This window comes from Sander lucioperca, chromosome 12, assembly GCF_008315115.2.
Source record: "Sander lucioperca isolate FBNREF2018 chromosome 12, SLUC_FBN_1.2, whole genome shotgun sequence".
NCBI classification, from domain to species: Eukaryota; Metazoa; Chordata; class Actinopteri; order Perciformes; family Percidae; genus Sander; species Sander lucioperca.
Window position 1 is genome coordinate 13524671 of NC_050184.1, and position 25796 is coordinate 13550466.

At 38.9% G+C, this 25796-nt stretch overlaps 1 protein-coding gene and 1 long non-coding RNA gene across 2 annotated transcripts; one reads left to right on the plus strand and one right to left on the minus strand.

Moving 5' to 3' along the window:
* The first annotated feature begins 399 nt into the window (after positions 1 to 399).
* Positions 400 to 20640, plus strand: LOC116040866. The gene is made up of 3 exons (XR_004102784.1): positions 400 to 411; positions 8788 to 8796; positions 20488 to 20640. It is a non-coding gene; the product is annotated as an uncharacterized LOC116040866 (long non-coding RNA).
* LOC116040865 (protein-glutamine gamma-glutamyltransferase 5-like) lies at positions 9742 to 25130 on the minus strand. The gene is made up of 15 exons (XM_036008189.1): positions 25015 to 25130; positions 20697 to 20891; positions 19637 to 19873; positions 19420 to 19538; positions 19190 to 19318; positions 18298 to 18475; positions 16963 to 17101; positions 15697 to 15800; positions 15232 to 15471; positions 14611 to 14667; positions 14455 to 14477; positions 12810 to 13026; positions 12439 to 12599; positions 11207 to 11346; positions 9742 to 10147 (listed from the first exon to the last, which is right to left on the minus strand). Exons 1-15 carry the CDS (start codon positions 25040 to 25042, stop codon positions 9991 to 9993), a joined length of 2124 nt encoding a protein of 707 aa, XP_035864082.1. The 5' UTR covers positions 25043 to 25130; the 3' UTR covers positions 9742 to 9990.
* Positions 25131 to 25796: the final 666 nt, after the last annotated feature.

Genomic DNA, 25796 nt, shown 5'->3' on the forward strand with positions numbered 1-25796 from the left:
ACCCTAACATGGTGCAACAGCAGAGTGAGCGACATATCAGTCAAACACAATCTATGCTGTGTTTGTATTTTATTTATTAGTTTGTTTAACCCATTCTTGACAATCACAAAGCTAAAGACAAAAGTTTAAATGCACAATTTCTGAATACGGGCTGTGTGCATTTCTCTGTGGACTGAGCATTTTGATACTTTCACAGTATTTGTATAGCACCTCGACCTGCTTTATGATCACTAAAAGACATGGAAATCTCGCTTTTTACAATATGGGACCTTTAAGATTGAGAAATGTCTGACAAAAGGAGCCTTAAGATTTTTTTTCCCTTTCAACTCACTACTTATCCAGGCCTCTATGATTAAAGAAATTACCCCAGCATTAACCTTGCTGAAGCATTATTTGGTGTACAAAACAACTGTGGTCACTTATATATACACTATATATATTCATGTTATCTTACATTACTTATTAGTTTTTATTCATATTTTGCTTAATGTGTGTGATCCTGTCTTGCTTCATCTTGCATGTAATGTTATGCAAGTGATACAGGGAAACCTGTAAAACAGTAGTATTGTTCGCATTCACGCATACTACTAGTTTTTTTTAATGCTACATTGTTCTAGTAAATATTAGTGAGACAGTAGCACTGATCCTTAAATGACACCAGCTCACACAAGGGGAGCAACGCATGCTATTACAGCACTAAAGGCAAAAACGTATTGTTTAAAAGGTGTGAAAGTTGGGACTAAAGTTCCGGTGTTACATTTTAGGTATTGAATTTAAGCATTGTTGCCGTGGTAGCAGCTTTAGTAATCTATCAGCTTTGATGGTCTAAAAGCTCCTTCCAAAGCAGCAGCTCAATGATGATATATCCTGGTTCAAAGATGACCAAAAAGGAGCTGAAAGGAAATGAGAATTACTCTGTATCTCATAAAGTATTGATTATTAAAACATAGAATTCAGTTTTCTTGCATCTAAGGATTACTCAGCCTTTTGAAAGTGAATCAGGAGAGAGTCAAGATTTATAGCCAGTACCTTTTTATTCATTACTTTGTTTCTTAGCCCCCAGGAGGTATTCTTATTGTTCACTGGCAAATAACCGTATTTTAAACTTTTATCCTTCTCCAGTCATTCAGAAAAATTGCCCATGGATCATCATACTCAGGATCTGAGTGCCAGGACCATATTTAAAATCTGAGTTTATTTCCCCTTTAATCTTTGATGATTATAACTCACGCAGCAGCGCTTCAGCACTCCGGTGGTGATTATTCATTCACTGGCCCATTTCTCTCTTGGCTGAGGTTGCTCCCAGTCCAGTCATATTAATCAACCGCTGCTCTAATTGACTGATTAAGTCATATTTCCAGAAGCCAAAATGGCTGATATACTGGTTGCAAAATGGCTGACTGCAATCCAATTCCCCTGCCTTTTATGTGCACTCTCTTTTATGGGTTCCATATTTTTTTTCAAATCATGATGAAAAATGATTGAGCACAGCTAGACATCTTCTATAAGATCTCACATTCACACATTCCTCTTGCAAATCATGCAACATTTTAAAGAAATTTTAGATGTATTTTGTTACTTCCACAGATTGATATTGTGAAAAAAAAAACATTTAACATAAAGTGTTTTCATAATAGCTTGTGTATTAGCTATTTTGGAGGTATCCGTGGGTATAAAAAATTAAAATGTGGTTTGTAAAATCAAGAAATACTGGGCAGCAGAAGAGGCCATAGCCACTATTGCCAAAGGGTGTTTTATAATCTCTAGTTTGTGTGGTCCTAATCGTTTCTTTGGTTTGTTTTTTGTTTTTGTTTACAAAGAAAAGTATTAAAGTGAACCAAAATACATCACTTAAGAACGCCACATAAGAACATCCACTCAACTCATTGGTTAGATAGGTCTGGGGAGTGAGAAAGTGAACACTGGAAGAAGGTACTGAAGAAGGTCCCCTTTGCCCACATTTTTAAGAAAGCAAAGTACTTTGTTGGTAGTCCAGCCAGGTCAGACCGTGAGTTAATAGGCCAGCTGCTAGCAACTGTTGATTTTGTTCATCCGCATCCCAATATGCCAAGAGGACCTGGCTATGAAAGCCATTTAGCTCAAACCTGAAGGACCCCTTAACTGGCACCCCTAAAAAATAATAGTTTAAAAAAAAGTCTGTGTTTGACGAGATCCCGCAAGATCAGTTTTTGAGCCACAGCAGAGTTTCCGATATCAGCTGAAACTGCACATCCAGCCGAACAAGTAGGTGTTGACCACATTAAGCTAGCACAGAAGAATGACATTTACATTTATAGGGTGCCAGGCACCCCTAAAGCTCTGATCCTAGAATCGCCCCTGTTTAAAACTGCAGACAAAAATGTGCGGTTGGTGAATATGTGACCATCGATGAACAGCTCATCCTGTTCAGAGGACGCTGCAGATTTCACACAAAAGATCATAGGAACAGTGCACAGAAACAAGCCTTATTTGCCAGCTGAGTTTGGTACGAACATGGTGAAAGCTCCAGGATCACGTTTGTTTAAATTTGGCCAGAAGCAAGCGCATGGTGTCTTATGTCCCAAAAAAAGAGGTAAAGTGGTTACTCAGCTGTACATGACAAGAAGGAGGTTGTTAAGAGATCTGGAAAGCCTATGGTAATCACAAACTATATCAAGACAAAGGCCACTGAGGACTGTGTAGACTCTCCTCATAAAATGTTCATATATCAGATTTACTCTGATTAATGTATTAATGAATAAACAAATTGTGAATTACTGACACATGAATAGTTTTCAGGACAGTCAGGTCATGCATTAACGAGAAGTAATACAATGCTTAATAATGCAAACACTTCGTCACTACGTCAATATTTTATTTTTCCTGCAGGCATCCAGCAACAGTAAATCTATGATTCATTTCAGGACCAGAGATCTATAACTTTAATACCTGACAGGATTATGTAGAAACATATACTGACAACAGTTTATAACATTTCACAACTCCCCGTTTTCTCTTCACTGTGTATAAAATATGAGGAAACTCCAAATGACCTATGCCTCTATGGCAAAATTAGTGATATGTTTTCATGAGCCTTGGTCCCAGAATGAGGATGAATTTGTCATATGGGTCCCAGGCTGAAAAATAAGGCCTGCAATAGAGAGACAATGTGTTATCGGTGGGCTGCCAAGTGCCTGTGCAAGAACCTGCTGGGGATAATTCATTTATATTAGAATGCCCCATAGGCAGCAATAGCAAGAGTTTGTCTATGGGAAAATGCAGAGACCAAGGACATCCATCTGTGCAGAGATAATGAGGCAGTGCTGTGTTCGTGAGTATTGGTCATATTAGAACACACTCACACACATTCCTTACTCATGCGCTCATGAACATACACACTTACACACAGGATACAGAAAAATTATGTCCTTTTGTTTGCGAAACAATTTTCTGAAATGTCGTGTTTTGTGTAACGTTGCAATACAGGATATAGAAACCGTCCAAATAAAATCTCATTGCCAAGCACACATGAATAGATACGCAGACATTCATGCACAGGTACAATAAATGGAAGTACACAAAGGCGCGCTCATACATAATCGCACACAAACTCACGCAGCCACATTGCCCCTCAGCTGTAATGAAACCCACATTGATCAGTGGTGAAAGACAGGTCAGTCAAGCAGCAATTCAGCCACTACAGCAAACAAATAGCCCTGGCTGACCAATGCACCTCCGGCAATTGTAGGCTACACCACAGAGCAGCATTAGCCAGCGTTGCTAATGAGCTATTACAGAAGTGACCTTCGGGACAAACTCATTATCAGGTGACAATAGACGGCAGACAGAAGCTAGATTCATTATCATAATTATTAGCGCCGCCTTTATTGCAGCTCCCTGGAGTTGCTGGTCGAGGTGCATGCTTGTGTGTGTGTGTGTGTGTGTGTGTGTGTGTGTGTGTGTGTGTGTGTGTGTGTGTATAGACCATTACAATACTGTGAAAAATATCTCCTTGCCTATGCGATAGCTGGGAACATTTTGACTAGAATTCGCTTATATTTTAATGACTGTAATGTGGAGGCTTGTACTTTCAAATAACATTTGGACTCCATTCATTTTGCCCCTAGGAATATTGAATAAATCTTCAGAATGGACGGCCACTTCAGGGCTTTGCAGCTGTTCCATCTGTTCAGTGGAATCCATCAAACGTCTATCTATCAACCTGCTCCCTCACCGCTCCCTCTCTTGTCGACTTTACAAACTTCTGCTTCTCAGGCTGCAAGACAGAGGGAGGAGTGGATTAGCAGCACTAAGTGCATCAAAAATGTTATATAATACTTACTTTCCACATCATCTATGATGTGTCTTGACAACTGACTCCCCTGGAAGCAATGATTGCTGTTCTGCTCAATGTAAGGCTATTGCTTTGTTATACCTATATTCCCACATCAAGATCAGTTTCAGCTGCTGGGGTGGATCAAGAAACTGTGTCAACTTTTAAGCCATTTCTCATAGGATAATAAATTAAGGGATGGATCATTTTTGGACAGCTACATCTTAAGTCTGATATTCAGAGGGGTTGACACCAATAGTTGTGACTCATCATCTTTTTGGATTTAAAATGTTCAGGAAACTGAATGGTGGAGGAACAAGATAGGGAGAGGATGGGACAAGGGAGGGGAGGGAAGGGCAGCGGACCAGAGAAAAAGTGATTGATGCAAAAACAGCTAGAGTCAAACAATTCTCACTTCAGTGGTCGGCTTTAGACCAGCTTTCATTTTCTGCATGGTGCAGTGCTGTGGGCTTAATAGTCATTTTGGGTCACTCAAATAATAGTCTCGCATTGCCAGACCTATTTCCACAGCTCTGCCGACACTGCTTATCTATTCTAAAAGATGTGTGTGTGTGTGTGTGTGTGTGTGTGTGTGTGTGTGTGTGTGTGTGTGTGTGTGTGTGTGTGGGAGGGGGGGGGGGGTTGTTGGACAAGCAGCCAACAAAAAAATGAAGATGATTCAAAGAGAAGTAAAAGAAGACAGTTTAATACCGTTGGCGACAACAGCAAGGTTTGTGAATGGCTGATTTACCACAGCAGTACAGTACAAATGTACTGCAGTGACTGAGTGACTCGTTAATTACAGCACTTAAAGTTAAAGTTCAATAATAATGCTCGTGCATTTCCTGCACTACCAACACCTACAACACCAATTCTTACTTTCTATAATATCTGCGCATGGCAACTATGGTATGATGAAGGTAAGAAAAGATCATGGCCACAGTAGTCTTGCATTGCCAGACCTTCCTCCACAGCGCTGCGGAGGAAGGTCTGGCTAGTCCACACAGCATTCCGGGATGGGAGAAAAATGTGCTCTGGTTTATTGGCAACATGTGTACGTTCAAAGATTGTTTTAGTCATGCAACAGAAAACTCAGAGTTCAAAATTCCAACATAAAGAAAGCGGAGGGCAACGGACATTGAACCGTAAAAAGTGACATCAGAATTTCCAGCGGCAACAGACCAATTGAACCAACAGAAGTGGAACGTCGTGGATATAGACTATGGCCACAGTAAGTAGAAATGCATTGCTTGTGATGTGCAGGTCTGTGACAGGAGGCAAGTTTCTGTCTCCTGTATCAAAGTCAAATATGCTACCCGCCAGTCCACCACCCAAAGCTCCACATCCTTAGTTTCCATATCCCTACATAAAGGGCACACACTTACTGCGTTGGCACTAAAACGTTGGCATTGGACGTAAATCGTAAGGTGCAAATTTGTCCAATATGAATGTAGTTCCTAGGATACTGGGCTGGGGGATCTTTGCTTATGGTCATAGTTTGGATATATATTATTTAAAATAAGCCTCAAGTAGCTCCAGCACAACCAATATAAATGCTTGCAAGCTAACTTAGGTATAGAGGAGTGGTTTCCCACAAGAAATGACAAAGCTCTCTTTGAAGACAATAAGGGAGCCTTAACAAATAAAAGAAGTAGAAAAAAACAAACAATGAGGAAACAGGAGGCAAGAAGGGTTGAAGAGAAGGAGGAAGGAATGAAAAAGGGAGGATGGACAGCAAAACGATGAAAAGGAAGACGGGATATGCAGATAAGGAAAAAGTGATCAAGATTAAGGAGGGTAGAGGTAATGAAGAGCAGCTGGATGGGAGGGATGCAAATGAGTGAAGTCAAAAAGAAGGCAGGAAGGAGGGGGAGAACAGAGGGAGGGAAGACAGATATGGACTGAAGACAAAGGAGGGACAAAGGAGGGAAGAAAAGAGGAGGTGATTGGCACAGAGGAGGAAGGAAGGAAGGAAGGAAGGAAGGAAGGAAGGAAGAAATGACTGAGGAAGAAGAGCAAAGTGAGAAAAGGAAGAAGTGTGCTCAACATGGAGGAGGGAGGGATGGTTGAAAAGAGCGAGGGATGAAGAGAGGGAGGCTGTGACGGGGAGCCATTAATAATTTATGATAGCCTCAGCTTTTCAAAGCAGCCCAGTGGTCCCGCTCCCTGCTTTCCCCTGACGTTTAATTTGTCTGAAAATCAGCAAGCGTGGAGTCTGATTATCGTCTCCGTCTGCCAACGCCTCTGCTTCAATCTCCCTGACACTGAGGTGAGATCACAAGCTGTTCGGTACACACATGTCAGCCTGGAATCCTTTAGGTCAAAACAATCTCATCTAGAAGCTGCATCCATAAAGACATGAAGTATCTCTGTGTAAAACATCTCTGAACCTCTCAGTGCTGCCTGAAATTAAATGCTCAAATACAGACCCAAGATCTTATATATCATTCCATTTATAAGCCCGTTATATTGACATGGGAAAACGGCAGCGGTGGGCAGTCAAGTGCCCTTGTCCTAGCTCTCTCAGTATAGTTTTATAGGCTATCTGATGGGCCTATTTCTGAACAGGGGAAGAAATTACTTGGTCTCCTACAGTAAAGTAGCTTCTCTTTTAGTGTGTCTCTTGTGCCAGAATAGCTTTTCAGCCGCTGTTGCATGCAGGAGACTCAGGATTAGATTTTGGAAATTGTTAAAAAAACAACTTAAGCTTCCCTCATATTAGAAAATAATGCATCTGCACTATAAAAGCTGTTTGACTTTAAAAAAAAAAAGTTTCCTTGCTGCCTTAACAATGTGAGTTAACAGCCTTAACAGTGTGATGAAATTAATAATCTGTCCAGTCATCTAATGGTGTGAAAATTGTGAAAATGTAAAACCAACTGATATAAGTTAACTGAACTCGAGACAACGGGTTCGATAATGGCTGGGTCATTCAAATGTTGGACTTCAACACGGGGGACCTGTTTCCTACCGACAGCTAGTCTCGCATTGCCAGACCCTCCTCCACAGCGCTGTGGAGGAAGGTCTGGCTAGTCCACACAGCATTCCCGCATGGGAGAAAAACGTGCTGTGGTATATTGGCATTGCTTTAAACCAATCACAGTCGTCTGCGAAGCGCCACACAGAGCCTTGGTGCCACTGGAACTTGTTTTGGTGGAACATGTGTACGTTCAAAGGTTGTTTTAGTCGTGTGACAGAAAACTCAGATTGGACGGATAGTCTAGCTTGCTGTCTGGATTTACCCTGCAGAGATCTGAGGAGCAGTTAACCATAGTCCTCATAAATCCACCAGAGTTTAAAATTCCAACACAAAGAAAGCGAAAGGTTTCGGACATTCGGCAGAAAAGAGTGACATCTGGCGGAATTTCAGGCGGCAAAGGAGCAATCCCGGAAGTGGAACGTCATGGATATAGACTGGTTTCTTTTATTAATGAACTGAACCATCAACCCAGAACTTTCATTTCATGTTTCATTTTCATTATTATACAGGAAAAGATTGAAAGTAACATTAAATAGGTTTCATTTAAACTGAACTGACTTAGTTAAAACTGTTTTACAGCTGCAGCACATAAAATACAGAATCACATTACCATACAAAATGAAAAAAAAGAAAGAAACAGAAACAAGCCACAGAAACAAGACAACAAAAATAAACAGCTACACCAACATTACAAATGAGATGACGAAAAAGGAGTGAGCAAGATGGTTAAATCAGTGGTTGCAGGTCCCTTCTTCCATCAAATAGTGTCTATATGTTTGAAATGGGTAATTGAGGTTATTGCTCTAATGCAATGTGGGATCTCATTCCAGATTTTAGTGTATGTTTGGAAAAAATTATGTCTGACTATAATGTGTATGTTTTTTGTAAGGCAGTAAACAAATGCAACGCGAAATTGATCTCATGATGTGTTCCTGTCATGTGTTGTGTCTTGGAAGTAGAGCAGTATGTGTCAGAGGGGGAGTTATCGTTTTGCATGCACACAAACCTGCATGCACTCTCCTTAATTGAGCTGGTGAGCAGCCCCCTATCACAGGCAGAACCATAGCAAAATACTATGAACCAATAAACCCACTAAACAGGCCTATGTCAAATGATAAAGTAGCAAATAAACTAAAACATTACACTGAAATTAAGGTTTAAGCAGACGCAATTTTTTTCTATTTTGTTGTTAATTTATATTTTACTATTTAAATGTTCAATTTTGTTATTTTATATTTCAGTATTTAAATTTGATATTTCTGTTTGCCTGTGATTTAACTGTCATATTGAGAGCTGCTAAACTGCGTTTCGTTGTTGAAAACAATGACAATAAAGATCTATTCTATTCTACACAAAACATTGTTAATTTTGGGAAAAGAGGCTAGTCAAAAGCGAGAAAGGCAGCCTTTTCTCTCTCTCTCTCTCTCTCTCTCCCCCATTTCCGTCATGCCCCCCCAAAAGAAACAACTAAAACTTATCTTAATATGTGTTAAAGAAACATCAAGTTCCCATTCTATATATGCGTTTGCTTTAAACTACAAAACAAAAGGGGTCTCTGGAGAGTTTAACTCTGAAACAATGCTAATATGCTGATCATGTTTCTTCCTAATTTGATGAGTTTACTGATTAATTCATCTCATCACATCAAGTCAAAAGACTTCAAGTCAGAAGAACTTCTGTTTATAAGTTCAGAAATTTGAAGTTGAATTAACTTGTAATGAATAAAAACATATGTATTTAGTTCATGACCAAACATAAGTGATCCCACTAAATTCCTGCATGATTTTGCATCTTGGGCTGTTGAAGTCTTTCTGTCCACTTCTAATGTTTACATCCTTACTCGTGTCTACATTTTTTTAATGGCAAGTAAACATTGTGCTCATTTGACAAATTACAGAAGACCGGTGTCTTGACATCAACAATGCATACAGCAACTTTTTGAGGTTGCACTTTGTCCCCGCTTCTCTGACAGCAATTACGTAGTTTAAAAAAAAAGGGCCAAAAGGACTATATGTACATTTAGTTCGCACTGCATGAGAGAAAATACTTAACTTTTGTTTAAATTGAGCCTGAGACTAAACAAGTCTAGTCTTATATCCACATTACGATTACAGAACCCAGGCAGTGCCAAATAAAAAGTGATGAAAAGAACCACAGCAGAAACATTGACATATTAAAACAGAATAATTTTCTTGGTCTCAACAGTGTAACAGCCAGAGGGAATTTCAGAGAGAAAACAGACACTCCAATGCTGCCACCTAGTAGTGTAATTGAGTTACAGCAATCTAGGACAGTCCATCCTGAGCTATAAAGGGGCGATTCACAAATTGTACATGTTAAAGTCAATTTACAAATTCTGTGGAGCCTGTGAAACAATGCCTGTGCGTGTTTTTTTAGAAAAAAAATACTCAATTGACAAAAATGACTTGGAGAATATACTCATGTATGGTAAAATACAGGAATATTGTATGATTTTACAAAGTATATACAGTACATTATTTTAAATGGATCACTGAATAGAGACTGCCTGTGTAGACTTCACCGAAAATACAAATATATAATCTTTGCCGGAGATGTGTTCTTAAAAACAAATATCAAAATACAAAATTGAAAGAATGAAAAAGCTTACTTCCTGCATGTCTCAGTGCAAAGAAATATCTTGTTGCTGAAACTTCTTGGGATGACAGACTATTCAGTGTCATGCAGTAATGACAGAGACTTTGTGGAAGCTCCGGGAAACCATGTTGGCGCTGTTGCTGTGTGATAAAGTGGCCATCAGCAGTTTAGTGCCAGGTGAAGTTGCCATGATGGACACCGTCTTCTCTATCTTCTCATCTGGCTGCAGGGAAATCATTCTGGGAAAGAGAGAAGAAAAACACATCATCTTTCCTTATTTCAGCTCTCACAAAGACCCATGCAGGATATTTCCAGAGCAGTCCTGAAACAGTCTGGAATTCCATTGATGGCACAAGAGTCGGTAATACTATTGGACAATGAATAAAAGGGACAATTGGCAAGATATTTGATGTTTCACAGCACAAACTGCACAGTCATAATATATTGTGTGTGTGTGTGTGTGTGTGTGTGTGTGTGTGTGTGTGTGTGTGTGTGTGTGTGTGTGTGTGTGTGTGTGTGGGCGTGAGGAGCGTTGATTAATATCACCAATTATTTTACGAATCCTTTGCCAAATACAGAGATTTGTCTGGCCCCAGAAAGTTCTGCCCCTTTTCAAGCTAAAAAGCAGCTTTATTGTTCCAGTACTTAGCATGGTGATGTATTAGGCTACCTCTTACAGTAACTAGATTTTTTCTGCTGAATCTTTTCTCCTAATTAGCAAGCTTAGTCCTCTCTTGGGTGAAACTTGTTCTTCATTGTCTGTGCCAATAAAACGCCACCATGGCTCCAGGGGACGGAAATGAGAAAGAAATAACACCAAACCAGGAAAAGATAATTATGAACTTTTTGTAAAATTCCATTGACAAAGTTTTTCCAGTTAAAGCCATAATGGAGGTAAAGGAAGGAAACCGGAGATTAAGTCTTAACATCACAAAGGATTTCTTTGAGTAGAGTGTGGATAACGTTAGCCAATGTCATGAGAACGTTTCCTGCTGGCTGGGTTTCTCTACCCCACAGAGTAACACAAACGTATTCGATGTAACGACATGTTTCTGCTGCTGCAAAAACATTCCTGACAGCATTCCCAAACCACATTACTCAGAAACTTGGAATGTCATGTCAACTGGAATGGTTACACAGGTAAACCTATTGTGTCTTTTTGTTGTTAATGTTTTTACCAACAACACTTCCGTTGTCCTATGGAGCCATGAATAACCCAAAGTATCAATTGAGAATTATTATTATTATTATTATTATCATTGTAGTATATCTTAAGGTCCAACTGTAAATAGGCTTACCTGGCTTCCTGTTTGCCCTGTAACAAGCCAGATCCCTCTACAGTCAGCACAACTCCATTCAGAGTTTTGGAAAGTTTGTTGATGAAGAACACCTGGGCTTTGTGCTCCGTCTTTATCTGGATGCTGTCCCCTCCTTTGATCTGGGGAAAAGCCACAGTTACATGATGAGACGCTAGACAACAAAATCCTCTATTTAGTTGATTATGAGCTCTGGTGCTCAACACTAACACTTTAGTCCACGTTGGGTTGATTGGTTTTCAATAGAGTTTAAAATGTACGTAGGTAGGTATGATAGAAAATAGGGCTGCAATTAACGATTATTTTCATAGTCGATTAATCTGTTGATTTTTTTGTCGATTAATCGATTAGTTGTTTGGTCTCTAAAATGTCAGAAAATTGTGAAAAATGTGGATCAGTGTTTCCCAAAAGCCCAAGATGACGTCCTCAAATGTCTTGTTTTGTCCACAACTCAAAGATATTCAGTTTACTGTCACAGAGGAGCAAAGAAACTAGAAAATATTCACATCTAAGAAGCTGGAATCAAAGAATTTTACTCAAACCGACTAATTGATTATCAAAATAGTTGGCGATTAATTTAAGAGTTGACAACTAATCGATTAATCGATTAATCTTTGCAGCTCTAATAGAAAACCTATTGTTTTGGATGAGAGGAAACTCTAGTTCTGACTGCAGCAAACAGAGCAGCCAGATAAGTGCTTTACTCTTCATTCCATGCAAATGTGTGTAAGACGCAGAAATGATTTTCATGGCTAATTATTATGATTAGAATTTGATAGAGATCAGTGATGTTTTGAATACCACAATCTTCTTCTTTAGAACACAAACCAAACTTTTTTTTTTTTTTTTAACACTACAATGGTTATTGAGACCTCCTCGACTGTAAGATTTAGTGTGAGGGGGGTAAGTAAATTGACTAAACATTGTTGTATATGACAAATTCTGTGCATCTTAAATGAAGTCATATAAACATTGTGATATGATTAAGTGAGTGGGAAAAGTTTTAGTTCAACAAACTATAGAGAGGGGGGATGTGAATGATATGAATTTCTGTCTCTGCTCTTTGTTAAAATGATGTTGTCTTGTCATGTACATGTCATGACAAGAGACAGAAGATCAAAGTGAACAATGACGATAAAGAAGAAAAAGAAAGGAAGAAAACGCTACATCTTTTTTTGGGAGATGAAGAAAAGATAGGCTGGATACTGCTGTACCTCTATGGTTATGTCTAGGGATCTTAAGTTGAACTCCTGCATCGCCAGGGCTCTTTCTTTGGTCCTCACGTCCTTTATCACCACTGCCATGTTCACAATGTCATTCGCTGCCAGGACCGACTCGTACTCAGAGGGGAGGATGGTGTGGTGGAGCAACAGAACTGCAGAGAATGTAAAGGATGTGGACAAATGAACATGAGGGGAAACAATAGAAGTTGCAAACAATCTCTCGTGTTTGTTTAACATTTCAGTAGAGGTTTCAGTAATATAACTGTGACCAAGCCAATGTGTACTAAAATGAAATACTATTGAATAAAGTAATCCAACAATCATGCCAGAGACTGTACGCATTTATACTGTCCTCTCCTCACCTTCATCCGGCTGTATGTGCACTTCATTGTGTGCTTTCCAGAAGCTCTCCTGCGGGTTGCTGTTGTACTCCTTAAGCTGAGCGTTGAGGTGTTCCAACAGGACCCTGGGCCTGCTTGACTGGTTTCTGACCGTCACACACATGACGATGCTCTTCCCCACTGACGGCACCCCATCTATCCTTAGGGATACCTCCAAACCAGGTGACATTCCTCCTGCGTGGAGATTAAGGGGAGAGATGCGCACAAGTTGTTTCAAATAGCTGCTGGATAAACCGATGAAGAAAAGACAAAGATTGGAAAAGGATAAGATTGCTTTTGTTACATGTGCAACAATTAACTACTGCTATCGGTGCAAACTGGCATGTTTACATGTCAGTTTTAGTCCTTGAACACGGTGCTTTTTGTGTTCATTCAAACACTATATGGCCAAAAGTATGTAAACATGCCTTTAGTGGGATCGGCTGCCTCAATTACAGGTGAGGAAAAAAGAAAAATTATGAAAATGCTTTAATCCAAAGGTCCTTATTTGCGCACACTAATATTACTGCTACTAATATTGATATTACTACTACTAGGCATATTTCATACATACACTACTTGTTAGCATATCTTTTTAAGTAGAAATGGTGCCAGTGGGAATTGACCCTCTGACTAACTAACATCCAAAACACAAGATTCACTCTCAGTGGTTTCTGTGACACAATAAGTACTTTCAAAATACTAATGTTTAAAAGTACAAAGAGGGTGAAAAAACACTTAGCTACCTATAGCACAGTGGTGGTGGACTAAGCCAGTGAATGATTAGACTACGTAGTTCTGCTCACAGTTGAGTAGGTGGTCCTTAATGTGGCTTAGGACACATACTTGTACACAAGAAGGTTGCATTCCCACCTATACTTCGAGCTGTCCACTTGTGATCAGATCACTCAGATCTGATTTCAACAACAGGTGAAAACTGGGCTACAGAGCTGCTAGCAAAGCCATTGGGGGGGCATGTACACACACACACACACACACCTCTCCTTCATTACAAACAATTAAAACAATTGACTTATGTATAGGCCTAGTATAGATAGAAAGAAATATAGATAAAAATGTCTATAAAAATACAACAATTCTTGCAATGAAGGCAGTCTATTATTAATGGGTAACGTTAGTGTCTTCAAAGCATCCTGTGTACAGTCACATCTATACTTAAAGCTGTCCACTTCAAGCACTTTATTGTCATTGTGTAGCACAACGAGATTACTTTGTGACAGCCCAAGGGTGCGCTAAAAAGTGATAAAATGCATGTTCGGTAGTACTGAACAATTAAAAAAATATAAATAAATCTGTAAGTCTATCTAGAATACTATAAAATAACAACATAAGATAATAATATAAAAATAAAATAAGCTAAAAATATAAGTAAAAGTTAAGTAATAAAATATATAAATTTATATAAGATTTATAAATGAATAAGAGCTAACCTTATATAAATAGGAGCTAACCATAAGTGCACAAGTTGTGTTATAGCATCAGGGTTTCTTATTACCACATGGTTATGTTGCACAGTAGTATTACAGTAGTGTGATCTGAATTGGGATCGGATCGTAGCAAACATCTAAATATACCCTGCAACAGTATGAGTAGAATAAAATCTTGCTTCACCAATCACTTGGCACCTTGCTGTAAAAGTGTAAAAGAGGGATTTTGTCAAACACCTAAATATACACAGTCAATGAAAATGAAGGCCAAAAGGAACATATGTAGCTGAGTGACATATGTTCTGTGATAGAATGAGTAGTATTAAAAAGTGTACCTGTTCCATTTACCAATCGAGTGGACTGCAAAGAAGACCCTACACAAGTGACCTCAGCTGTAAAAGTGAGAGAGATTTTGTTATTAAAAAAGCAACGGTATCAAATGTATGCTCTCACCAGACCACAAGAAGCAAACAGAAAATTGAGCGATGGCTTTTCTGGCTAACAGAAACCCCCAGTGAAAATTTGCATCAAAATGTTCCCACATTGACTTTAGTTTTTATCTTCCCAGTCTTGGGACATTACCACCACCTGTAGATCAGTAGAATAGTGTAAAGCCATTGGCATTTTGGCATGTTTGCACAAGACAAACAGAAAAGCCCACTTGCATAAAAATGGCTCCATAGCACTACTAGAGGTCAAAAACTCCACAGGGGACCTTTAAGTTTCAAAATAACGTCCATTTTAAAGTATTTGTGTGCACAGATGTATGTATGTTTGCATGTGGAAAGAAGGGTGAAGATGCTTTATTACACAACCACTGATGACCACTGCCCTCTGAGTGGCTTAGAGTGGCTGTTGGTTGTCCCCCTAAAAAGGGAAAGAAAAACTTTGTCACACATGTGGAGAGCAAAGACAGAAAACACCCTACTTCTACTGTCTCTACTGCTGATTCTTACTGTTCTTGCTCTTATAAGTCTGCGTCAGATTCTCTGGACTGTCTGAGCCAATGCTCTTTGTGCAGATCAGCTGTCCCACGCACTCAGTGTCCACCTTCCTCTCCACCACCAGTCCATTGCGCACAATCATCCGTATGACGTCAGCGTCAACAGAGGCATAGACGAACGAGGTGTCATAAGGGGCGCGGAGGCAATGTCGCTGGATGGCAGCTACTGGGCAGGGGCCACAGCAGAATTTCCCTGCAGAGAAATATGTTTATTGTTGCATACTAATTAGTTATCCTTCGAAAATAAATCACACTATCCATTATGTTCCAATTCCTGTGACATTTACTCAAGAAGGAAGCTCTCACATTAAGCTTTGAACAGGCTCAATATTCCTGTCCAAATTTGAAAACATTAAATTGAACAATTTAAATACAAATGACAGCTATGGAAACAAACCCACTTGGGGCAAGGACCCACCTGCACTTTTCTCCTGGGGGGTCGGGTCCACTACCTGCCAGCCATCAAACCCTGCACCGAGGTCTGGTCTCCTCATCCAGCACTCCACCCACACATGGAAGTTCCTGCAAGAGGACACACAGGTACTGTATGGATGCACAAACACTCTAGACAAACGAGTATGCATACACCAATAAACATGGACATGCATGCACAGAGGAATATTATACATGATCACAGGCAAATGCACTAAGGTGACTAAGAGCGTTTTCACACATACCTCATTTGGTCCAGACTTTCGGACTTTTCAGTTTGATCCGAACCAAAATTACAGGTGTGAAACCTCCCCAGGACCACGGTCCGGATCAAAAGACCAAATTTTGGTCTGATAAAAAGAGGTGGTCTCGGTCCGGACCAAACTGAACCATGGTCCGGTTCGTTTATAGTGTGAAAGCATTTTTTGGATGGTTCGGACTTTCGGACCAAATAGAAGAAGCTCTGGCAGGCTCTCCTTGTGTTACAAGACCGGGGAAGCTCCTTTAAGGAATAGCTCAGTGCTTAGTGTGTAGGCTACATGAGAGAGTAACGGTGAATGCGCTCAGAGCAGACAGCTGTCGGCTATCAGAGCAGAGAATACATCAGCATTTTATTTGTTAAGTGGTAGTAAATGTACAGTGTAGGTTTCCGTTTGTCTCTGAATAAATTCTCCAGAAAGAAAGTTCCCGTGTCTCGCTTCTCAACATCACAACAAAACAAAAAGAGCCACGGCAGTAGGGGAGAGCAGCAGTCAGTTGAAAAAACTCCGACACAGAGAGAGGATACGAGAGGACAGGGAAGCCTGTCTACAAATCAATTAATTATCAGTATCTGGAGACGCAGCTCATGTATGTCATGACGGCAGGACGTAGTTTTGTCACGTATAGATCTTTAGTGCGCTTGCATAACTGCAATGTGAAACCAAAATTTACAGGATCAAATGTTACAATGTAACAAAAACATGAACCTTGGTCCGGACCTTGGTTCGGACTTTCAGGTGTGAAAACGCCCTAAGGTGTTGATATCGATAATGTAGGCCTCTACACTTCTCTGGATTTATATGTTCATATAAAACAGTCATTAGGTAAATGTTAAAACAGACACCAATATACTGAATTATAATTTTAACAAAATTCAATACAGTGCCCCTTAAAAAATTCAGTTTGAAAGTAAATTGTCAAATCGTCCTGATGGCTAAACAAGTAAAATACCAACTGTTATCTTTGTGGTTTGACAGCAAGAAACACCAACCAAATGCTGTCGTTATTGTTGAGGTTGAGCTTTTCTCCTGTGCTGGAGTAACATTCTTCAATGTTTAGGTTGCCATCTCCATCATGGGCTGCATTAAAAACTGTCACCACCCTGGAGGGAATTCCCAGCACTCTCATCACTGGGGAAAAAAAGTCAGTCTTAAACACTAAACGGACCAAGATTCTGAAATCATTTGTATTGACAAATTAAGGCCTGAAATGTTAAGTCTGTTTAGTAAAAAAAAAAATTCTAATTAAGTAATGAAGTAGTGATGATGATGATGATGATGATGATGATGATGATGATGATGATGATGATGCTATAATAAAGGTCAGTTCATCCAAAATAATAATAATAAAAACACATTTTCTCTCTGACCTCTAATGGTATCTAGCCATGCAAATACAGTTTTAGTTTACTAGTTTTTACCACAGACATAGTAGCTATGAAAACTGTTTACATCAAGGTTTATCTGAGGTGAGTGAGAAAATATATTTGTCTGTAATTGAGGTAAACCATCTGTCCCTTTAATGAAAAAAAAAAAAATGCTTTAATAACACAGTATAAATTGAACAAGAAATATCACTATGCATCCCACAAGAAAGAGTTAAGAGAAAGAGAAATAATTAACATAATTTAAATTACCGGATGACCAGCCAGTTCACAGAAAATCAGCAGGTAATTGCCACTGTAATTATTACGGGGGTGAAGGTAAAAATCTATCTTCCAAAATATATTACATACTCTCATTTGTCTCCTTTAGGTGTTCAATTAGATTGACATTTGGTGACTGTGAGGACCATAGCAGATGATTCACATATTTTCCATACTCAAACCATTCAGTGACCCTTCCATTCTCTATGGATCATCTGCATTCATTACATATTGTATGTATGTATTTTGTTTTGTCGAAAATTGTAATTTTATAGTATTGTTTAATCATCCTCTTCTCCATACTTTGTTATTTTTATTAATTTAAAGTCATTGTTTCTCTGGATAATTATTTTGAGTATGTGTCTAAAATGTTGTATATTAGGATGTATGTTTTCAATAAAGTTGTGAAAAAAAATTGATTTCTGGAAGAATGAGCGAGATGAAACTGATAAATAACAGACCATTGCAAGTATCAATCTTCTAGTTTAAAAAATGTTTAGGTGAGTTTAGCTTATCTTATCAGCAACATTGTAAGAAACAGAAACCTTTGATAACTTTCTGACTCCAATTCCAATTCAATGAGATGTAGTGCAATTGCTCGGTGTTGGAGATAGCTCAGTAACACTTGAATGTCATGGTTTTAGCATAAATACACTCGTGGGTCCTAATTGTTCAAAGTACCTGTGCAGAGGACAGATGCAAAGACCCAACACTGTCCATAGCGCACGGGGCTGTAGTTGGACGAGACCCATTGGTGAAGGATGTCGGCGCTGCCACTCCACTCTGTAGGCTTGATACCATCTTTGTAGCTGCCCTGCCACTTCCCCTCCAAGATACCCAGGTCATCATTACAGTTTACCTTGGACAGCAGGAGACACATTACTGACCTTTTTTTTTCTTCATTGTGAATCTGCACAGACAATTGCTCTTCAATAAATCCCAGCCATGTAATTGATAATATTAGTAAAGGATGATGATGATGAATCATTTTATTTCGGTTAACACACATGAAAGAAACAATTATTTCACACAATTTGCCACCGTAGATAACCGAAAAAGGAATAGGCTGAAGCCAAGGCTTTTTTTTTTTTTTGTCTATCCTATAATCCCCATAGAATCACCCAGAAATCCAACAAAACTAAATGAAACTAAATACTTGAGTACAATAATAATTAGTAAGTAGTTTTACATTTTAATCAAATTACTTCATAACCCTTCATTATTTTAGATTTTAAAGCTTTTTTGAAACTCAACGAGACGTACACACTTTCAACTCATCATTAAGTTCATTCCATAATGTAACCCCCAAAACTGAAAGTAATCTAAATTTGACATTAGTCCTCACTTTACCAGTTTCAAAGATAGATGATCGTCTAAAATTATAATGACCTTCTCTTAATTAAAGAAAAAAAAATGAATACAGACAGGAAGGCCATTTTTTTCACAACTCGAAAAAGTATTTCCAAAGTTTTTAAATATACAACATCTGGAAGGATGTGGCATGAGTGGGAATGCATGTGCATGTTTTTACATATTCATCGCACACACAGTGTTTGTGAGTGTTGTTTCTCACCATAGCACAGATCACCCTACTGAGGTAAACAGGGTCTGCCCGTAGACTGAAGTCATTGTCTTTGTTCCTGAGGTGCTGTGGGCTGACCTGTAGGAGCGTCAGACATGCCTCTAAGACCCCAGGCTCATACTGCACACATGGAAACAACAAATTTAGCTGTGCTGTATTCCTACCTGCAAATAATGCTGTGATTACACATGATCCATTCACGACAGCTGAGCGTCACATACCTGACCAAAGGACCAGGGCCGCCGTCTAACATTTAGATGGGTGCCCATAAAAACCAGCCCGTAATCACTCTTGACATACTCTTCAATTTGAGCATCCACTGGCATGTACACTGGATCATCTGAAAGGCAAAAGCAGTCGTGTGGAATGACTTCTACAACAAGTTAAGAGCAAAAACTGTAGACAACAACAGGAAGGAGTATTACTACATGGACCCACCTTTTAGCCAAGGGTTGCAGAGCAGCACAAATGTTCCCACTGCATAGCTCCTTCTGTTCTGTATGGTCTCTATGTGGACCACAAGGTTATACAGAGCCACTGCGGATTGAACAGGGGAGCAGATGTGGATGGTGACTGAGTGAGGCTGTATGTCGCCTGGGTAGACTTTGGCTGACCAGCTTTTTGGGTCGGATCGCTCGTCAGAGAACTTAACTGGGAAGCTCTCTGACAGATGGCCTGTATGGTGAAAGAAAACACTTGCAGTTTACTTAAAGTTAGATGACAACTTTTGAATGAAGTAATAACATAATAACAGTTGAATTCATGAGAAACAATTCCAAATTCAATACATCGCTATACAGCCTTACTTGGTGTGGTATGACCTTCTTTTTACAGTCACTGGGTATGACCAGCAGCTTATGGTGGCTAATGCATCATAGACATTACAGAGACAGCTGACTTGATGAATGACTGACTCTAACTGCTACTGCTACACTGTTTTAGCATTTACCTTTATAACATAATAGTCAATTTTGGCCACAGTGGCCGGTGAGTTTAAGCAAAAATGACATAGTTTCACTTTAAGCCTAATGGCATGTAAGGTAAAGTTTTGCCACTAAGCTACTGGTACCAGACTAACTACCAACTACTCATACCAGACCAAGTAAGGCTGTAGCAACAACACCTTGTGTGTATTGGATTGAGCAAGCGTGCTTTGTATTGCCTATGAATGTAATAATAATAATAATAACAATGCACTTTATTGCAGACAAAAGTCCATATAACACATCATACAGTATAAATAGTATAAAAAAGGAGATATAAGAATACATAAAAAAATTGCATATTAGCCTATAGTATATACAGGCTATTACACCAATGCCGTCTTAACCTAGAAGTGTATCTATAACAGCTTTTCAGAGGGCTGACTAGGGCTTCAATTATGTGGTTCTCTGACTTGTCCAGGCGACACATGAAACTAAACATCAGTTGTCTTAAGAGTGCCTCACTGTGTAACTTTTCATTTGTAAGATTAAGACAAAAAAATAATCTTTGATACCTAGCGAAACATCCAGCACCAGCCTCTCTGTGCTAGGGTTCAATGACCAGGTGCGAAACAGCAGAGTCAGTTTGAAAGGTTTCCCTCGTCGCACCACCAGGTGCTGTTTGCTGAGCCCCTGTGTCTCATGGGAAATGTGGTTTTCATTAGCCTTAAAGTCGACGAACTTCAGTTGGCAGTGGCTACCGTGAGTGCCTGGAAAAACAGATGACGTGTTATAAAAACCACATTCATCTGAAGAGTGTAGAAACAACAATCAGTTCAATCACAGACAAACAAACTGCGGGTGTGCATCAGAAAAAGTGGATGTACCCCATTTAATTATCACTACAACAAAGAGTAGGCTAGACTGATGTGCACCTCCACAAAACGTATCCATCCATTACTCTCCTTATAGGCTTGCCTACAACATAGCCATAAAACAATATAAAAATATATTTTAGAGGAAGTTCAAGGATGTCATAGTCCCTGTTGCAACAAATGCCCCCAGTCTATCAGTAACATCAATGTTAAAGTAGCGGGAAGTTTGCCAAAATACAGCGTTCATTTTGCTGTACAAGCGAACCGTTGTTAACATTCTTTCCACTGACTGTTTGGGTGACTGGGAAAACACGTAATGTGGGCTGACAAGCAGGTTTGTCTACTGACTACTACTGGGCTAGGCCTTGTGCCCAGCTGATCATCAATCTAAAAAAAAATCCTAAGAGTTCATGAATAATTATTTATTTGAAATTTAAACAAAACATTAAATATATTAACACAACTCTGACTACCTTACCAATTTATCTTATTTCCCTTACACAGTTGTTTAATATATTTAATAAATACTCAACAAAATAATCAGTTCACACAGATACTTCAGGTTAATCACAAACAGCAAAGGAAACTCTGCCACAATGTGCATGTTTTCTATGCTACTACCCAGCTAACAATTTATGGTTCCCAGAACATTCTGGGAATGTTTGGTTGCGGGAACCTTTAGGGAACGTTTCCCTAACGTTGCTTTTTTACATTCACTAACCTTATCAGCAGTTCAGGAGAGTGATGGCAGTGGGAAAACTATAGTTTCTATTCTATTCTATTCTAAGTATATATTTAGAATAAGTGACTGCACCAAGGAGAGGGAAATAGTTTTGTTTATTTTGCAAATGGCAATAAATAATTTTAAATATTTTAGTGTTGGAATAAATAAAACTTCAAAAAGTTCTTTTTGAAAAATCTCAACAAAAGGCTGTTGTTGCAATTTTGTTAACTTTACAGGAAAAAAAACACTACACCAATAATGAAAAAACACTGTTATTATTAGATGAGGAGCCTACGATTAGTGATGAAGTTACTGTTTAATGCAGGACACTTTTTACATGTTGTGGTCAATTTAGAGATTTTGGTCTATTTTGCTTCCATGTCTTCTTTTACTCTAATGGAAATAAAACTTCCAAAATACACATTCAGATGGTATTTGTTTTAGGCTGCATCTGTAGATTTATTTTAAATTAATCTACATATTTACACCTAACATTTAAGGGGGGGTCAGTTCTGTGGTGATATGTTTTAGTTATTTTGTTTATCCTGTTCACCTGCAGTGCCTTGACAAATGAATGCAAATTAGCGCATTTTAAATAGTTAACGCCTAATTTGCATATCAATGTAGCGATTGTGATCACGTTATTAGACACAGATTTTACTGTAGCTGTTCACCTGAAGTGTCTCCATTAAGTACAGTACATTGGCCTGTAGGGCCATGATGCCTCAGCCAAACCTTAGCTAACTTATTATTGCATAAGCAAGTAGCTCATGCATGTTAGCAAGACAGAAGTTAACTATTTGTTTTGTCTTTAGGCTAATTAGCTGTAAACTCGAGGCACTGGCTGCTCAGTCTTTTGTTCATCACCACTCACCTCCACACAAACCAAGAAAAATGTTCTGGGGTAGAGCTGGAAGAGAGACTGCTGTCTACCTGCCTGTCTGCCTCTCTCTCTCTCTCTCTGTGTGTGTGTGTGTGTGTGTGTGTGTGTGTGTGTGTGTGTGTGTGTGTGTGTGTGTGTGTGTGAGAGAGAGAGAGAGAGAGAGAGAGAGAGAGAGAGAGAGAGAGAGAGAGAGAGAGAGAGAGAGAGAGAGAGAGAAATCGACAAAGTCTAATCTCCCGATCTGATATTTAGATTTTTTAATTCAAGAAATGTATTTGTTTGACAGGGAAGCTGTGTGCAAACCGGAATATATAGGCTATATTTATTGATTAAAAAATAAAAAATAAAATAAAAAAGGCACTTTCTCTCGAGGAAGAAAAAGGGCAGGTGCTCAAGCCCCTTTTGATGTCTATGTGTGCAGGTATGGCACGCAGTTTTAACATTTAATAAAACCACATTCCCATCTGTAATTACATTTGAGATATCCATAATAGCATTTCTACTGGATAAAATTGTATTCTCACTAGGGATGAGCGAGTACAGCATTATCTGTATCTGTATCTGTTAACCATATGAATTATCTGTATCTGTATCTGTACTCGAACTGGGCGGGGCCTAACCCGGAAGTGGGCGGGATTCAACCGAAAGTGGGTCAGTTTGTCTTGAAATGGGCGGGGCTTTAACTGGTATGTTATTTTAAGCATGCAATTGATATGGGTTGATCAGAAATTGTTATATTTATTGCTGATTAGAAAACTATTTACATGACAGCATCAGCATTGAGCTTCAGATCAATGGTTTTGATCACGATAACAAACAAACTATATACAGAACAAGAACAATGAATACAACATATGCGGTTGCAATTATGAAGTAAAATGTAATGAACAAGAGTTTTCATACTCAACATAACTTTCTTTTTTTAACTTTTCATTTTTTTATGATCAGTGTGATTTTTTTTTTTTTGGTTCTTTTTTATTTTTTTTTATTTCCACACCAGGTGTGTGTGTGTGTGTGTGTGTGTGTGTGTGTGTGTGTGTGTGTGTGTGTGTGTGTGTGTGTGTGTGTGTGTGTAACAGAGAGACAGAGAGAGAGAGAGAGAGAAAGAGAGAGAGGGAGGCGGGGGGGACTGTGTTCTACGGATCAAATAGTCCGACGCTGTTTTTCAGATCTGTTTAGAGCCAGCTGACGGTTTAAAAAAGAAAAAAAATCTCCGACAGGCAGAGACGAGTCGCATTCTACCAAGCACCACGTCTGAACAAACCCCACGTTTACCAGAACTCTACAGGTTAATAAGTAAGTACTACAAACCGAAGTAAAAAACAAACCTGAAGCTGAAAAAACCCTAAATGTTAACGGAAAAGACCCGCGAACCTGAGTGACTGAGGGAGAGACAGAGAGAGAGAGAGAGCTGTTCTGTGTGAGTGAGCAGAGCGGGACACCTACAGCAACACAATACATCTGTATGTGTGTAGGGGAGGGGCGCTGTGACGACTAGCCTATCACAGAACGCAGACACAGTCAGCTACCCAATGAAGATTTTTATTCAATCCGAGCACAGATATTGACTCGTATTACTCGTATAATACTCGTACTCGGCAAAAGTGCTTTATCCGTACCGGATACTCGTTTCAGCCGAGTATCCGGATCAACTCGAATTCTCACTACTACGAATGGTAATTAAAGAACTCCACAATAACATTTTTTAGTAGAAATTGTATTTCAAGATGTATACAACTTTGATTGTACTGGTCAAAAACTAAATAGAAGATATCAAAAATCATTTTAAAATTTGAATTGGCAGTTTAAACATTTAATAGCTAGACTGGATATTTATTGCAGATATCCATAATTCAACTCTTCCTAGTCAAAAAGAACAATTCAGATATCCACAATGACATTCTTCCTATCTACAATTGTCATGTCAGATATCCACAACGTCATTCTTACTAGTACATATGACGTCATGTTTCCCATTCATTCCAGATATCTGCAATAGAATTATTACTAGGAAGAACTACCATTTCAGATATCTACAATACAATTGTTACTAGTCAAAACTCTAATTTCAGATATCCAAAAGAAACAAACATACCAGATATCTATATTATAAGGTTGACTATCCAAAATACATTCTGACTAGTAAAAATGTAATTATGGATACGAACAACTGCAATTTTACTTGGAAAACTACAATTGTGTTTATCTATAATGGTAATGCTTTCCATCCAGAATGTAATTTTATATATCTGAAATAGTACCTGATGCAGTGTTTGACGTTTAGCAAAAAGATAATAATGAATGCCAAAAGGGCTCACTTTAGTTTTGCTGAAATCTACACAAACTGAAAGTTACAAATAGCCACTTTAATTAAAAGTTAATTAAAAGCATGATTTGCAGAGTGAACTCACCCCAGGTGGTATACGTCCTCTGTTGCATGATGTCCGAGGTGTGACAACAGGTGACTGAAGCAAGTGAAGGAATGACAAGCAGGCTCCACCTTGCCACTGAGAAGCATCTCACTCTCACTCTCTCTCTCTCTATATATATATATATATACACTCACCTAAAGGATTATTAGGAACTCCTGTTAAATTTCACCAACCAATCACATGGCAGCTGCTTCAATGCATTTAGGGGTGTGAGCCAGGTCTAGACAATCTCCTGAACTCCAAACTGAATGTCAGAATGGGAAAAAATAGTGATCTAAGAAACTTTGAGCATGGCAATGTTGGCCCATATTAATAGGATAGGGTCAAACACGGTATATATGGTGTTCCTAATAATCCTTTAGGTCCTTTAGGTACACACACACACACACACACACACACACACACACACACACACACACACACACACACACACACACACACACAGACCTATTCCAGTAATGAAATAGGTGTAAAGTCACTGCTAGGAAATTAATGACAAATGTACAATTTTTTCTATTGAACCCCGTTTTTTTCTTAAATATATGAAATTCAACAAAACAATTTGTATTTTCAACACACATGCACCCAAAGGATCAAGGCATGGAGCTAGCATGATGATTGGCAGTCTGGCACTTTTCTTAGGAAACAACACCCCATGCACACCCAGTCCACATCAACCCACACCCTTTTTTCAAGAAAGATGCCGATGGGTGTGGGCATTTTTCTAGAGAATGATGTGGCAAGTGACTAAGAAAATGACA